Source organism: Schistocerca gregaria, chromosome X (assembly GCF_023897955.1).
Source record: "Schistocerca gregaria isolate iqSchGreg1 chromosome X, iqSchGreg1.2, whole genome shotgun sequence".
Classification (NCBI taxonomy): Eukaryota; Metazoa; Arthropoda; class Insecta; order Orthoptera; family Acrididae; genus Schistocerca; species Schistocerca gregaria.
In genome coordinates this window covers 29,446,716-29,459,922 of record NC_064931.1, presented here as the reverse complement: position 1 = coordinate 29,459,922, position 13,207 = coordinate 29,446,716, and the positions used below count along the sequence as shown (strand labels likewise).

Genomic DNA, 13,207 nt, shown 5'->3' with positions numbered 1-13,207 from the left:
GATACTGTTCCTCATGTCTACTCCAAAGTTTGCTCACTTCAGCTACACTATTTTCCTTTGAAATATCTATAACAGTGATAAATATTTTCATGAAAGTATTAATTTCCAGTATATCCCAAAATTTTATTATTATTATTATTATTATTATTATTATCATTATCATAATTATTATAATAATTATTATTACTTTAAGTAACTCATCCCTGTATACAATAGAACTCTTCTTAGACATTTACTAATTCTGTGGCAACATACTTTTAATATCCATGCACTATCTGATGCCTGTACTGGTACAATGTTTTAGAGTTTTCACTGGAAAATAACTGTTAACATGGAGATAACTCAATTTAGAAAACAACAAATTTGAAAATGAATACATAAGTCCTCTGTCCCCCTTCCAGTTCCCCACATATGCTGTAAAGGAATGACATTAGTAAAATTAGTGATATTTGTCATGTTGCTTAGGGACCTGATATGCCGTTTCCATCTTCTAAGCTGTCATCTGCCCCTCTAGATCAGCTATTTGGAAGGGAGGGGGTTTAACTACGAATTTACTGGAGGTGAGAGTCACTAAATTGAAAGTCTATAAAATAAATAAATAAAAATAAAATATAAAAGTAGAATCAACTGGTGAGTAAATCTGTAAACTTTTAATTTATAATCTCATATTTACCCATTAAGCTCCCTAACACCATGTAAATATTATAATGAAACATTACTGAAACGTAACATATTTATGAAAAATATAGTTTAACTAAAAACTCTGAACTGCTAAAATATGGATATAGACACTAAATGAAGATCATCAGCAGTTAGAATGAGTTTTATGAATTCATATCTCTTGACATTACAGTTCAGTTGACCTATATGATGCACTGAAGTAAAGCTGCACATACTACCTGCAATACATTTGTCTCTGACTCTCAATGAAAATCCTGTCAAAAACTAAATATTGTATTTTATGGTAGTACAAGGTGTCTCCTTCTGGGAAATTTGTAACAGAATGTTGTATGGAGAATTTATTGTATTGTGCAATTATAAATTTCCACAAGACTGAATTGACAAACCACCACAGCTACTTATCGACCTGACCAACATTTGGTTCTTGGCACGGATGCCTCTCAATACGGGGTTGGTGCAGTCCTTGCGGACCGTTTTTCTGACGGTTCTGAACAACCCATTGCTTATGCCTCCAAAACGCTCACGGATGCCCAACAAAAGTATTCTCAAATTGAAAAAGAAGCTTTGGCCATTATTTATGCTTTTTATAAGCTTGGTGTTTTTCTTGATGGATCCAAATTTCATCTTGGTATGGATCAGAAACCACTTGTTTCCTTGTTTCATCCATCAACATCACTTCCCGACGAGGATGCACACCATCCACAGTCAAATGGTGAGGCTGAACGACTGGTCTGCACATTTAAGGCTCAGATGAGGAAACTCCTGACTTCTTCTACTGCTGATGATGCGCTTCTCCAATTTCTGGCTTCTTACCATTTCACCCCCATGGGCGACCACAGCCCGGCTGAGCTCTTACATGGCCGACAGTCGCACACGCTACTTCATCTTCTGCAGCCTTCCACCTCACGGCCACAGGTGCCTTCGCTTGGCCGGTTCACTGCCAGCGACCTTGTATGGGTACGGGGATATGGTAGGCAGTCAAAATGGAGTTCTGGCCGCATCTTATGATACCGTGGCTGACGCATGTATGAAATCCAGATGGACACGGGTGTTGCAGTGTGTCATTCGGACCAGCTTTGGCCTCGTGTGCCAGGAACGCCTGTTCTGGATGCCGCTACACCACCTTCGGCTCTGCCTGATGCTCGGGATCCTGGAATCTCTCATTACTCACAACGCAGTCCTCTCACCATCATATCGGTGCCAGCACAAGAACTGATGCCACCAGGAGACGTGCCCATGCAGGAACCAGATGAACATCATCTGTCAGAGCAACTCTACTTACCTCCTACTCTTACGGACACGAGCACATCGCCCATGTCTCCTGTTATAAGAACCGGACTTGCCGCAACGGGCAGATTGGTGCACGGGGCCCCAGCAGATTCGACCCCCACATTTCCTGTTATCTCGACCCGTTATCGGGGACACTTCCATCCATACGGGAAACCTCCTCCCTGAGACTTTACGGCCAGTCAAACAACACCTATGGACATTAGCAATCTACAGGCCACCTCCATCAAGACCTGTGCAAAAACTTCAAAGGGGGGAAAAGTGTTGTGACTCGCCGATCTTTCAAAGTGCCGCCGCACAGTTATGGGCATCCTCGACATGCGGCGCTGTCTGCCAGCCAGGCAGCAGCAGTGTCACCTAAGCGGGCAGACAGCCAGCGGCCGCTAGACTCAGACTCAGTTCTCAGTTATGATTTGACTGTTCAATTGACACACGTCTTAATCTCTTTACTTGATCTGTGACTTTCATGTATTGCGTCGTCCATGAAATATATTTGTTCAGCTTGAAGTTTTAACACACCAGCCTCCACAAACTTATAATTTCAATGAACTTTAATTTTTCCATCAAACTGGAGCATTTTAGTGTAAATTAACTCACCTGCCAGTTAATGTTTGGTGCTGAAGATGTATAAATACAGCTCTGCAGCATGAGCAAAAAGAAGTCATTGGGGTTCCAGCAAGATTTATCCTGTGGTCCAGAAACATTTCCACATCTGAAAGAAAGTTGAAAAAAATGCTAGTAAAAACGAAAAGAATAATTCCATGTATGGATTATTTACAGTAATAGCTTTCTGACAGACAAAAGCAATATATTGTTCTTCTAAAATGTAAGTCAAAGATTACTGCAAAAACGAGCAAGTGTATAGTATTTTCCCAGTCATTGCTTCTTCACATTAAGTAAATCTTATTTTACAGGATCAGTAATTGTGATCCAGGCATTAGTAAAGCTAATTCCTAGGATAAAAGATTTTTATTCACTCACTCTGCATATCACTGATTTTTCCCCAATGCAAAGATCTACAGCATCTATTACCATACTTTTACCACCACCACCACCAATCTCATCATGATTATTCATCATTATCATTACTCACTACCACTTCAAGAATAATGGCAGTCCCATGTCAATTTCTTATGTGGCATGAAACAAAAAGAAGGAAGGTTGGAAGGAAGACAAGTACTATAGCATCTATTACCATACATTTACCAGCACCACCACCATTCTCACAGTACTCTTCCACAACCAAAAGCCAGTGATTTAAGCCATTGCACTTCACTTCAGCATCTGATCCACTGTCTTGGGAAAGCATTGCAAAAACTCGTCATGTATTCAGGCTGAATCCTTGCACAAGAAACTGTGCCCAGTGGTTGCAATAACGCACAGGTTACATCCATCTACAAGAAGGATAACAGAAATGACCCACAAAAATGCCATCCTATGTCACTGATCTTCAACTGTTATCAAATCTTAGAATATATTCTCACCTAAAATGTAGTGAGACATACAGCTTCCACCATGATATGTTAGCAAAACATCTTGCCCAAAACACAAAATTCTGGTCCAATGTAAAGTCACTAAATGAGGTGAAGCATTCACTCTGCCACTCATCAACCAGTCTGATGTGACAATGAAAGACACAAAAGGAAAGTTGCAGTTTTAAATTTCTCATTTAAAAAATCTTACATGCAGGACGATCATACAGACATAACTTCATTTGACTGTCACACAGAGTGCTGTAAGGAGGACATAGAAATAAGCATCCCTGGCATTGAGAAGCAACTGAAAGAACTGAAAACAAATAAATAAGTAAGTCCAGCTGGAATCCCAAATTGGTATCACAGAGATCACTCTTTGACATTGGCCCCTTAACCTGCATTTATCACAAATACTTCACACAGTGTAAAAGTCCCAAGCAACTTGAAAAAAGTGCAGGTGCCTACCTTATACAAGAAAGCTAAAAGAATGGACCAGCAAAATGAGAGACCAATTCCTTAACATTGGCTTCCTGCAGAAGTCTTGAGCATGTTCTAAGTTTGAATATAATAAATATTCACAAATCAGCATGGATTTAGAAAGCACTGCTCAAGAAAAACTCATCTTGCCCTTTGTTGCACAATATCCTGTGAACCATGGAGGTAGGTTAACAGCAAATTCCATTTTCCTAGATTTTCAGAAAGTGTTTGACATAATGCTGCACTGCAGACTTTTAATGAAGATATGGACATAATGGTGTGGGTTATCAGACAGGAGACTGGGTGGAAGACTTTCCAAGTAATATAACACTATGTTGTCCTGGATGTTGAGTGTTCATCAGATACACTGGTAGCATCAAGAGTGCCCCAGGGAGGTGTGATAAGACTACTCTTGTTCTCTACATACATATATGATTTGACAGATAATGTAAGCTACAATCTGTGACTATTTGCTGAAGATACAGTTGCTTGTCCTGTTTCAGAGGAAACCTCTCAGCCTACAAGATCCAGGCAATCACAGTGTGTGGGATTATTGGTAGTTGGGGGCTCCAATGCCAGGCACATTATGGGGAGCCTTAGGGACATGGCTGCCAAGGATGTGAAGAAAGCCAATGTGCACTCTGTGTGCATACTGGGTGGAGTCATTCCAGATGTGGAACAGGTCCTTCCAGTTGTCATGAGATGCACAGGGTACAGCAAACTGCATGTGGTGGCTCACATTGGTAGCAATTATGTGTGTCGCTTTGGATCGGAAGAGATTCTCTATGGTTTCGAGCAGCTAACAGAAGTGGTAAAGGCTGCCAGTCTTGCTTGTAAGATGAAAGCAGAGCTCACCATTTGCACCATAGTTGACAGGACAGATTGCACACTTCTGGTATGGAGCTGACTGGAGGGTCTGAATCAGAGGCTTAGACAGTTCAGTGACCATGTAGGTTGCAGATTCCTCAACTTGTGTCAGGGGGTAGTTGGGTTTCAGGTTCTGCTCAATAGGTCAGAAGTCCACTACACGCAGAAGGTGGCTAAATGGGTAGCAGGGGCTATGTGGTGTGGACTAAGCAGTTTTTTAGGTTAGAAGGTCTTGGGGAAACACAAAAAGGGCTTCAGTCTCAGAGGATGCAGGTAAAACGCAGGAAGAATGTAGATCCAGGAACCATCAGTATAACAGTTGTAAATTGTCATAGCTGTGTTGGGATAGTACCAGAGCTCCAAGTGCTAATAGAAAGCACTGATGCTCAAATAATTATAGGTACTGAAAGCTGGTGAAAGCCAGAGATAAGTTCAGCTAAAATTTTTGTGAAGGACCTAACGGTACTCAGAAAGGACAGGCTAAACACAGTTGGTGATGGCGTGTTTGTTGCTGTTAGACGTAGTTTGTCGTGTTGCAGAATTGAAGTAGATAGTTTCTGTGAGTTAATAAGGGCAGAGGTCATTCTGACTCAAAACCTGGCACAAAATCCAAACACATGCTGGTTATATGTAAAGTATATTAGCAGCAAGACAAAATCAATGCTTTTCTGCACAACAGCAATGGAAATATTATGGAAAACAGTGCTACTAAAGCAGAATTACTAAACACAGCCTTCCAAAATTCCTTCACCAAAGATGATGAAGTAGATATTCCAGAATTCAAATCAAGAACAGCTGCCAACATGAGTAACATAGAAGTAGATATCCTCAGAGTAGTGAAGCAACTTAAACCACTTCATAAAAGCAAGTCTTCTGATCCAGACTGTGTACTAGTTAGGTTCCCTTCAGAGTATACTGATGCAGTAGCACCATACTTAACAATCATATACAACCACTCACTAGACAAAAGATCTGTACCGAAAGACTGGAAAGTTGCACAGGTCACACCAATATGAAGCTGCCCCTCGAGGTGAAAGTGAGGTTGGGTGCTGTTGCAAGTAAAAATGAAATCATTGGTATCTTTGTGAAGTTGAGGAAACAATCAGTTTTACAGCATGTCCAGGTATGACATTCCTGTCACAGTTTCCTCTGCAAAAAAAGAAAGATCCATAAATTTTGGAAACAGAAACAGCAAAAATCATAATACAGTTTTGGTGAGTCTCTTTCATGTCCAACAATGACACCAGGACTTTGTGACCATCGAATTTTTATATTATGGCAGTTTACTTCACCTGAGAGATGAAACACTGATTCATCTGAAAAGATGAGTCATTTGGAGAAAGTGTTATCTGCCATATCCTGGAGAACTGAAATGAAAATTCCTACTTTCTTTTATGGTTGCCAGAAAGCAGTTGCCATAACTGCAACATGCAAAGCTTCATGTGCAGGCATCATTTCAGAACACACCACACTGACGTTTCAGGAAGTTGAAGTTCCTGCCCTGCCCGTCTTGTGGGCTTCTGAGGACTCCATGTGAACACATCTCTGATACACTCAACATTTTCATGAGGTGCTTGGCTGACCAGTGCTGTTCACTTTGCAGATCCAACCAAACTCCAAGAATTTTGTATGACAGTCATAAATCTACTTTGCAGTGGTGGCTTTTTACTGAATCAATAGCAGAATGCACATTGCACTTGGACAATGCACTGACTTTGTGGAAATTCCAACACACAAAATGATTTCCCTTGTGGTGTAGATGCTGTGTTGCAACAAACAACAGTGCAGCTGTGTCAAAACTTTGAACCTTCCTCTATCCAGCGACACATGCAATATGTTTCTGACTTTTATAGTTTGTCTATAAGAAACAACTGAAATCTTAATCACCTGGTACACCTCTGTAATGAGGCTTATGATAATTTATGGGGCTACGGAATGGTTGAATAATATAGAACAGAAGGTAGCTGCTAAGGAGCTTGGGAAGGTGCAGAGATAGGTCTGCCTAGCCAAAACAGGAGGTATTAGCAGAACACCCAAACTGAGATGGAGACCATGATGGACATGCCCTCATTACATATTTGAGTTACAGTGGAGGCAGTGGAAGGAGCACATAGGTTAAAAACCTGAAACTGTTTAGGATATTCAGCATCCTACACCAATATAATGAATGTGGTAAATATTTGAATGGTGAAGAAAATGTCAGCTGACTATACAGTAACTTGCAGCAGCTTCAATGAACCTTTTAATGTAATGGTTGGAAGCAGGGAGCATCAGAAGGATGAACCATGATACCATTTAGGAGACATGATACTTTGGTTTACTGATGGGTCAAAAACAAATGAAGGTTCTGGGGCCTGGATACAGACTAGACAGGGGAGTGGATTCCCTCTAAGGAAGCTGCCTATGGTATTCCTGGCACAGATATTTGTTATCAGAGTGGGCATGGAGGAAAATCTACAAAGGAGCTACAAGTATCATGGCATCTACATTCATTGTCAGGCAACTCGGAAATCACTATCAGCCCAAGCAGTGACATCAAAGATCATTGCAGAATGTCATAAATCCTTTATGAGGCTAAGGCAAAGCAACAGGGTAAACCTGCTATGGGTCCACAGTTACTCAGTGATTAGCAGTAATGAACAAGCTGATAGGCAGGCCAGGACAGGAGAAATTGTCTTACCCATCACTAGGGCAATGGTAAAACCAAAATTATGTAGCTAGATCAGGAGATAGAAAATGACTGGCTATGGGAACTTCAGGAAGCACCTGCACCTGATGGGTATAGAGAAAGAAGCTCGTAAGTATAGACTATGTGGTGAGGGGGACGAAACTGCACCAGATGTAGTCTTCCAATAAAAAGCACTGGAGACTAAAGGACACAGAATATTTGTGTCATTAATTGCTGAAGAAACCTTATATAATACAGACCTTGTGAAGAGTCTTCTTTAAGAGTACTGGCTGGCTTTTCTAGAACAACACAGAGAGAAACTGCACAATAAACTAAGTTTCAGTACAGGCAACAGAGGGCTAAGACTACTAATTTTTTGTCTCCCTGTGTAAATCAAATCAACACCAAGACACGTTTGTTTCATACAGCATGTGGCATAGTATAGCCATCTCTATACCGAATGTATCACCATATTACTTTGTGGCAGAAATACATCTTCCACGACATCTACACTACACTAAGATCTGAATGTGCTGGCATAAGTTGCTGCCAGCACTCCAGGTGGCTAAGAAGTTGCTAGAAGATTGATAGTAGGCACTGGAGCAAGCAAGACTATCAGCAGAGAGGCCAAAGACAGACATGCATGAAACATACCACCAATGCCCTCTCAGCCACCAGTATTTAGATTGCCACTATCGACTGGGGGGCCCAGTCAGTCATCCAGTGAGTCACTGAGTCGAGTCGAGTCGTCAGACTTGCAGTTGCAGACAGTCACAGTTGCAATCAGAGTTCCAGTCTCAGACAGCAATAATAGCAACCAGAGTAGTGTACATAGTGGACTTGTACTTCACCAGCAGTGAGGCTGATGTGGACTATTTTATATGTTTCCTAAGTTACATATGTTAAAAGGTAATGAGGAGGTATCACACATTTTTCTGGATGTAGCTGCTACTTATAACACTTAGTATGTAAAATAACACAGTTTGCCAATGTTTGTTACTTCAGAACTTCATCCCTGGTGCAACTCTTCTTTCACACATTAACAACAAAACTGTTCTTATGTGTGAACACACAACATATAAATTTGTAAGTAGAGAATAAGTTGCTCTTCCTATTGGCATGAACTGGTGCTCAAAGTGTAAGAGAAATGAAATAAATTGACACTTAGTGTGCAAGAGAACAGATAAGGAATATTATCATTTTACTAGAAGGTAAGCTTTTACCTCATGACAGTGCTTTTGATAGTACTGAGAGTAATACAAACATCTTCAGCTAGAGGTAGACATAGTCTGCAATGACGTAATCAGTCAGTGTACTTACAGTAGTGTAACAAATTTATGGTAATAGGTTGGTGAAAATGTTGCAAATACATGTAAGGATCGGAATTTAAAATGACTAAGAATTTCAGTCACATTCATGTAATGAACATCATGGTTTTTGTCTTATGTAATGCAAAACAGGAATGTATTTTTTTACTTTCTCAGTAGTTGTTGATGCCATTCTTGACAACTTACAATTCCCTACCATTTTTGTAGATGCTGCCATTTTTACCTAAGTGGTTCAGTCAAAAATACTCTAAATCTGTCATATTTGAAGACATATCTCACCTGTAAATTGACACTGGATGACCTCTTGTTCTAAGTTTAAGAACAAGCTGCTCTGCAACCCACTTTGACTGCGCATATCCACATTTAAGGTGTTGTGCATATTGTGACATGTCATCGTCTTCTCCACAGTCAACCATTCCTTCTGGATACACTGCATTAGTACTGTGAAATGATACAAAATATTGATATTTATTCTGAAAATTGTGTAAAGCCATATTACAGATTAATGGGGAGATGTGAAGAATTTGGTAATGAACAACAATGGTCCTTTATTAATGGGAATGTATGCAAGAGGACAAGTGTAAATTCTCAGTTTCCACAATGAAACAATTAATTTGTTTTTTACTTCCTTGTGTTATTCTGTTTTCAGTACAAGGTTAGTGCCTAATGAATATTTGGTTAGTGTGCATTTGATACCTGTTTCAGTGTATGGACAACCTTCCCAAAGCCATAACACAACCCTAAGCTAATTGGAGGATTACTTGTACACCATTTGTTCATGCCCATTTAGGTTTTACATTTTATCTTTTTGTGTCATATTTCTCAGGTTGTGTAAAGAGAAATATATTAGTAAAAGAAGTATTGGCAGACTGAAGATCTAGATCAGTCATTAGGTGTGTCTGGATGGCTCAGATGCTTGAGAATTGTATGCAGAAGGAAAAGCAATAGAAGCTTATATACAGTGATTACTTCTTAGAAATGATTTTTTCCAACATTTTCTGCTCTACAAGGAAAATTTTATTCTGGCAAGAGACTACTGGGAAAAAAACCAGAATTATAACTGAATAGTAACGACTATACAATGAACAATGTGAGAAATACTTGACTAAGTTAATAGCAAAATTATTTTTACGCCACTATATAAGAACTCCAAATGTTTTGTTCATGTATGAAATTAGATCTCAGATAATAACTGTCCATTCAGTTTCTTGTTGAACAAAGTGATACAAAAATGAGAGAAAACAAAGTGAAGGCTTAAATTATGAATTCCATTTTTCAAAACCTACTGAACAAAGAAGATAGTGATACAGCTATTTTGCTCAACCATCACAGGGATGAGAAGATGTGGTACAGAGAGATAAACAACTGTGAACTCAAAGAGCAGGTAAACTCTCTGCATGAAAGTAGAGACCAGGATTCAGTTTCTGTTGAATTATTCTGAAGTAATTACATAGTGGGTGCACCTTGAGTTTGTTATTATATATCATGTTGACATCAGAGAGGTATTGATAGTCATTGTTTTTAGTTGGTGTATCTTTGTTTTGTTTTAGATGTTTCACTGGATAATATTTGACCTACTCTGCACAGTCCACATTAGTGGCTACGAGGGCATGTTGACACAATGTTATACATATACAGCTGGTAGTAATGATGGAACATTGTACATCCAATACCTCATACTGTAATTACAAAGATGAATAGCTGAGGTGGTTTTATAAGTACTTTGTTACAGAGATATAAGTTGTGATGTATTTATTGTTGCTTCACTAAACAGCTGTATACTTTTATGTTACACACTTTGTTACATGTATTTGTATTCTTCTTTGGTTCAGTGAACCTGATGATGGTCTGAGCCTAGAGTGAAATTGATTGTCTGTGATAAAATGTACCGTTACAGCTGTGTATTGCATAATGCAGTTCTTAACATTCATTAAAGCTGTACACCAACCCTATAAAATATTTCTAGCTAAACTCTGTCCAGAGAGGCTCAGGCTTCGGAATGCCCAACACTACTGACTGATCACTGTGTCATCCTCAGATGACTGGCATCACTGAATGCAGAAATGTATGAGCATGGGATCAGAACACCAATCTCCCGGACATTGTCAGTTTTTGCGACTTGCAGCAACTCCTCAATTGGCATCTTGAGGGTGAGTGCACTCTGGTAGGTCAACAGTGCATGGCAGCCTTGATTGTCACCCAATCCCAGTGCTACCACAGTCAACATTGATTAACTTTAGTGCCCTATGGGAACCAGTGTATCCACCACAACACAGCTATTGACCATTGAATTCTTCACTGTGAGTAACAAAATTAAAGATAGTCACCATACTGGAGAGAGACCATTTCTCTTGCTACAATGAATGGAGTAGCTTGATGTGCCACAGGACAGGTGTAATTAGACTTCATACTGACCTACAGATTGGCAGTTGAACGTATGATGGACAAGATGTGCAGTATCAGGTCATTTGTTCTGGCCAGGATGTTGGCTAGGAAAAATCCTCTGTCACCTGAGTTAACTATCACAGTCATTAATCTGTTGATCACAGAGGCTTTCATCAATTATTGCAGATAGTAAAAGCAGACAGGCAGACCACACAACAGCAAAGCATCCACTAATTCAATGCTGGTCCTGTCTTTAAGGACTGTCATGAACAGGTAATTAAACCCTAATGTTCCTTCCTTCCTTCTTCCAATGTAATATAATAATAAGAAGTGAAACCCTTACATCCCAAGCTGCCTCCTTGATATGGGGTACAGAAGCCACCTCTGGTCTTTGAATACACAAGGGTACAGAGATTAAGAGGGACATAAGATTACCACCATTAGACACTTGAGCCATGATACAATGTTACCTGGACTGGTGAGTCACTGTACATTGCAACACAGCAGACCAAGAAACATGTATTGGAGTTTAAAAGTTGTACCACAGTCACAAAAAAGTTTTCAGTGATTCAGGAAAATCTCTTTTTGCACCTCATAATGTATGCCATAGGGCATCCTATTTTATTTATAATTAATTTAAGTAACTGTAAGTCAATCTAAATTGTATTACTAATGATATTCAGACCACCTTTAATTGCTAGAAATACGATATTGACTGGAGGCTGTGAATGCCAAGAGACTGTGTTGACTCCAATCCAGCTCACATATCAGTGTTGAAGGTCTGTGTAAACTCAGTTCAAGATAGTTTCAATGAATTTCAATCAAAATCAAAGGGCATGTGTTTGTCAGTTATTTAGAATGTTACACTTATGTTCCATAAAATTAAAACCCAGAAAGGTGGAGACTGCAGCAAAGAGATTGTAACCCCCATTGTCAATTTAGTAATGAACATTGAAGCTAATAATTATCCTTTATTTTAGTGACATACGACTACTGTATTTAGTAGATTTGTGATATCCTTTGTTCTCATGAATTTAAAGAAGCAAAACACAAAATAATAAACTTTGATTTTTATTGTCACACTGGTAGTTGCTTATGTTACAACATCTATGTACACATTGAGAGCAATGTATGAATATGCCAAAGAACATGTAAGGCAATGCAGCATGCTTGCCAAGAAAACACCATTCAGACAGAATGCAGAGGTATTCTCATGTGGGGAATGCTTACACAGGATGAAATAGGGCGAGTGATACATTTGTCATCATCACTTAAGTGTTGGGGACAAACTGCTATTGATGGGATGAGTATATTTACAATTTTGTTTAAAATAATGTCATTAGAAACTGAACCTTTCACTCTGCACTGAAGAGTATTAGTCTCTCCCTTCCCTGTTGCTGTAAAACTCCCTGATAAATTAAAACTCTATGCCAGATTGGGACTTGAATGTGGATCATTACCTTTTGCAGGCCATTTTAGTACTTGTTGAGCTATGAAGGCATTATTTGTTAGTAAAATATTCATTTCAAAACGAATCCATAGGCTGTGAGAAAGCCCTATTCCAATATCTTCTTTATACTAGAATGTTGGTTCATCATCAGTACATGCATTAGAACTACTGTGAGATTTGGTAACTAGAAGGGTGATGTTGGTGGAACTGAAGAAGTAGAGATGGGCCATCAATAATCTCTGCATAGTTCAACAGGCAAGAGTACCATGTGCAAAAGCCAATAGTCTATGTGTGATTACTGGTATAACACACAGTTTTAAACTGTCAGAAAGTTCCACAAAGTCATCAGAGTTGTCAGACACTTCACAGGTAGTACTGGTCATTTATGGTGCAGCCTGTCATGAGGATTTTTACCGAATCAGGTGGGTGTTTATATAATTTCGTCCATGCCCCACAAATATCAGATATTTGAACTTTGATTTCACCTCAATTTACAACTGCAGTAGCATTTACAAACAGAAAAGAAGAAAGGGAAAATCTAAAGCAATAATTTGATAGCTTCACTAATCTTCTTCCAATCATCATTTCA

General features: G+C 39.3%; 1 protein-coding gene across 4 annotated transcripts in view; it reads right to left on the bottom strand.

The window, feature by feature from the left end:
- The window catches only part of LOC126299109 (uncharacterized), a 372,168-nt gene that overhangs the window by 59,780 nt on the left and 299,181 nt on the right, over positions 1 to 13,207 (bottom strand). For all 4 annotated transcript variants that reach the window (XM_049990789.1, XM_049990790.1, XM_049990787.1 and 1 more), the window contains 2 exons: positions 9,063 to 9,224; positions 2,566 to 2,680 (listed from right to left, as the gene is read on the bottom strand). In XM_049990789.1, coding sequence (XP_049846746.1) covers positions 2,566 to 2,680; positions 9,063 to 9,224 — 277 coding nt within the window. The remainder of the gene's footprint in view (positions 1 to 2,565; positions 2,681 to 9,062; positions 9,225 to 13,207) is intronic.